General features: G+C 45.0%; 1 protein-coding gene across 1 annotated transcript; it reads right to left on the reverse strand.

Annotated features, from left to right (window-relative positions):
- On the reverse strand, positions 1-3,263 carry LOC144592823 (actin, non-muscle 6.2-like). Its single transcript, XM_078397948.1, has 2 exons — positions 3,129-3,263; positions 1-1,372 (listed from the first exon to the last, which is right to left on the reverse strand). The coding sequence occupies exons 1-2, from the start codon at positions 3,252-3,254 to the stop codon at positions 368-370; spliced, it is 1,131 nt and encodes a 376-aa protein (XP_078254074.1). The 5' UTR covers positions 3,255-3,263; the 3' UTR covers positions 1-367.
- Positions 3,264-4,101: the final 838 nt, after the last annotated feature.

Consider the following 4,101-nt stretch of genomic DNA (forward strand, 5'->3'; position numbering starts at 1 on the left):
ACAGGCGATGCCAGAACTCTAGTAACCTTTTTCTTTTTAAAAAAAATTAAAAACAAAATTATTTATTTACTTTTTCGTATTTATTTTTATTACACCTGTTGATCGTTTGGTTAATATCACAGTTACAGTAGCCAATTCACAGGTGGTACGAGAGGTAAGGTATATGATGAGTGATACCCTTGTTTAGGTAATATGTGAATTATTATTACCATTTAGGAAATAGTTATTAACCATGTTCATAACAGACATGAAAAGAGAATATACATGAAAACAGATGTAACTGAACATGTATCTTCTTCATGTTGTATGTATTCTGTACTATGTGTGCTGAAGAAATTTTTAAAAAGCAGTTCTAATCTCCAGTGAATTAGAAGCACTTGCGATGGACAATGGAGGGACCAGACTCATCATACTCCTGCTTACTGATCCACATTTGCTGGAAGGTGGAGAGAGAAGCCAGGATGGAACCTCCAATCCACACTGAATACTTCCTCTCTGGTGGAGCAATGACCTTAATCTTCATGGTGGGCGGAGCCAAGGCTGTGATTTCCTTCTGCATCCGGTCAGCGATCCCTGGGAACATGGTGGTTCCACCAGACAGGACTATGTTGGCGTACAGATCCTTCCTGATGTCCACATCACACTTCATGATGCTGTTATAACAAGTCTCATGGATCCCAGCGGATTCCATCCCAATGAAGGAGGGTTGGAAGAGGGTCTCTGGACACCTGAAACGCTCATTGCCAATGGTGATGACTTGTCCATCAGGGAGCTCGTAGCTCTTCTCCAAGGAAGAGGAGGAGCTGGCCGTCTGCATCTCAGATTCAAAATCCAGGGCCACATAGGAGAGCTTCTCCTTGACGTCACGGACAATCTCCCTCTCGGCTGTGGTTGTGAAGGAGTACCCACGCTCGGTCAGGATCTTCATCAAGTAGTCAGTGAGATCCCGGCCAGCCAGGTCCAGACGCAGGATGGCGTGTGGCAAGGCGTAGCCTTCGTAGATGGGCACAGTGTGACTCACACCATCCCCAGAGTCCATCACAATGCCAGTGGTACGGCCAGAGGCATACAAGGACAGCACAGCTTGAATGGCAACGTACATGGCTGGGGTGTTGAAGGTCTCAAACATGATCTGGGTCATCTTCTCCCGGTTGGCTTTGGGATTGAGTGGAGCCTCTGTGAGGAGGACAGGGTGCTCCTCTGGGGCCACTCGCAGTTCATTGTAGAAGGTGTGGTGCCAGATCTTCTCCATGTCGTCCCAGTTGGTCACAATCCCGTGTTCAATTGGGTATTTCAGGGTCAGGATGCCCCTCTTGCTCTGGGCTTCATCCCCAACGTAGCTGTCTTTCTGACCCATTCCCACCATCACACCCTGGAATGGAGAAAGTACATTGGATGATTCAATATTAAATCAGGAGCTTTTTACAGCAAAGTATCAAATGTTCCTCACACACAATCTACGTAGAAACCATTCAGACAAAAACTGCTTTCCGCTAGCCACCTCAGTTTTGCAAAATCATAAAATAACAATCTCAGACATTATGAAAGCATGATAGTAGCAGTCAATTAGGAATGTGGGAACGCTTTAAATGCATTTTCAGGACTGTGTTGTGTAGAGGGAGTGAAAAACATATCAAGGTTATCAGCCATTTCTCATGCTCGAAGTTCGTGGACAATCCTAGTGCAACTTTGGTCGCCCTGCTGTAGGAAATATGCCGTTAAGGTGGAAAGAGTGCAGAAGATTTATGATGTTGCCAGGACAATTTATGGGGAGAAGTTGGGCAGGCTACGACTTAATTCTGTGGAGTGTAGGAGGCGGGGGGGGGGGGGGTGGGGGGGTGGGGGGGCGGGATCTTAAGGAAATATATAAAATCATCAGGGGGATAGATAGGAAGATTGAGACAGCGGCAAGATTTAAACAAGCTCTACAGGTCCGTCCGCCAGCCAGTTGAAACAGATATCACTTGAGTCATATTTTAACCAATCGTTTGCCAAAAGACACTAATGGGTCACAGTGGCAACAGTAACAAAATCGACCAACTAACAACCCAAGGACTGACAAAATGTTGGGAGTAACTCAGCAGGTCAGGCAGCATCTCTGGAGAGAAGGAATGGGTGACGTTTCGGGTCGAGACCCTTCTTCAGATAATTAGGGGATTGGACACATTAGAGGCAGGAAACATGTTCCCAATGTTGGGGGAGTCCAGAACAAGGGGCCACAGTTTAAGAATAAGGGGTAGGCCATTTAGAACGGAGATGAGGAAGAACTTTTTCAGTCAGAGAGTGGTGAAGGTGTGGAATTCTCTGCCTCAGAAGGCAGTGGAGGCCAGTTCGTTGGATGCTTTCAAGAGAGAGCTGGATAGAGCTCTTAAGGATAGCGGAGTGAGGGGGTATGGGGAGAAGGCAGGAACGGGGTACTGATTGAGAGTGATCAGCCATGATCGCATTGAATGGCGGTGCTGGCTCGAAGGGCTGAATGGCCTACTCCTGCACCTATTGTCAATTGTCTATTTAAACAAGCTCTACAGGTCCACCAGCCAGTTGAAACAGATATCACGAGTTATATTTTAATCAATCGTTTGCCAAAAGGCACTAATGGGTCACAATGGCAACAGTAACAAAATCCACCAACTGGCAACCCAAGGACTCACAAAATGTTGGGAGTAACTCAGCAGGTCAGACAGCATCTCTGGAGAGAAGGAATGGGTGACGTTTCGGGTCGAGACCCTTCTTCAGACCTGACCCGAAACGTCACCCATTCCTTCTCTCCATAGATGCTGCCTGACCTGCTGAGTTAATCCAGCATTTTGTGATACCTTCGAATTGTACCAGCATCCTTCCTACCCAAGGACCCAAGCACGCAAGACAGAACTACCATAGATAGAATAACCAGAGCTGTTCAAGGAAAGTTAGAATCACTCCATAGAACAATTTCCCCCTCATCCCCCCCCCCCAAAAATAAATATATTTTCCAGGACATCAAGACATCTTTACATAGGACATTCCATTCACATCTACAGCAAGTAAGCAGATAACGCAAAGGAATCACACCAGGACACAATGCCATGTCAGACATTTCCACATCTAACCTTATGCTAGGGGTCAAGGCTTTACATTAGAGGTCTCACCTGGTGTCGAGGCCGTCCCACGATGGAGGGGAACACAGCTCTGGGGGCGTCATCCCCAGCAAAGCCAGCCTTGCACATCCCGGAGCCATTGTCCACCACCAGCGCAGCAATATCATCTTCTTCCATGGTTTACAGTGACTGAAACGGAAAGAAAACCCGTTAACACCAAGACACAAACTCAGAGCACAGATTGAAACCACACCAGCGCACAGAAAACTAAACTCTCATTTCTGATGTAAACACTCAGTTACAGAATCCCGCTGAAGCTGCTGCTCAAGAATTAGTCCAGAACCATGTGAATGAAACGGAACAAAAATCCATTTTTTTTTTTTTTTTTTTAAATATTTTTATTAAAAGTACGGTAAATTACAATAATACAACAGATATATCTTAATACATTTTTTATACCGCTTCATTTTTTTGAGCTTTAAGAAAAAGATAGAAGTAAAGAAGTAAGGAAAGAAAGTGCGCAAGAGTCGTGAAGTGCAAGAGAGTGTTGGGAAAAGAAAGCCCCTTGGAAAAGAAGTAGAGAAGGAAGTAAAGTAAGAAAGTGGACCCTAGAAAAGAAAGAAAAAAAAAAAAAAAAGGGGTAGAAACAATCGCTCTATTATAACATTAAACTCCGCAGGAAGGGGACTACCAACCAAGTCGATGAGACAAAGTTGATGAGACAAGAACACAGCAACCAATACACTAGATCAGTAATTCATCAAGACCAACCCAATCTATACACTACCTCAAGGGGACAGGTTTCAATGCAATCCCAAAGACAAACTTCAGCACAACCTCCCTCCCCCTCAGCACACTGCCTTTATAGACGTGATGCTCCACCTGCATGCCTATTGTATGACTAAGCCAACCAATGGAAGCCAAGGGAGGTGTGTAAACCAGCCACTCTGCATCTGGAGTCTCAACTCAATCACAGATACAATCATTTAATCAAGGTTTAATGTTCAGGTAATATTCACATTCA

Source organism: Rhinoraja longicauda, chromosome 4 (genome assembly GCF_053455715.1).
Source record: "Rhinoraja longicauda isolate Sanriku21f chromosome 4, sRhiLon1.1, whole genome shotgun sequence".
Taxonomy (NCBI): Eukaryota; Metazoa; Chordata; class Chondrichthyes; order Rajiformes; family Arhynchobatidae; genus Rhinoraja; species Rhinoraja longicauda.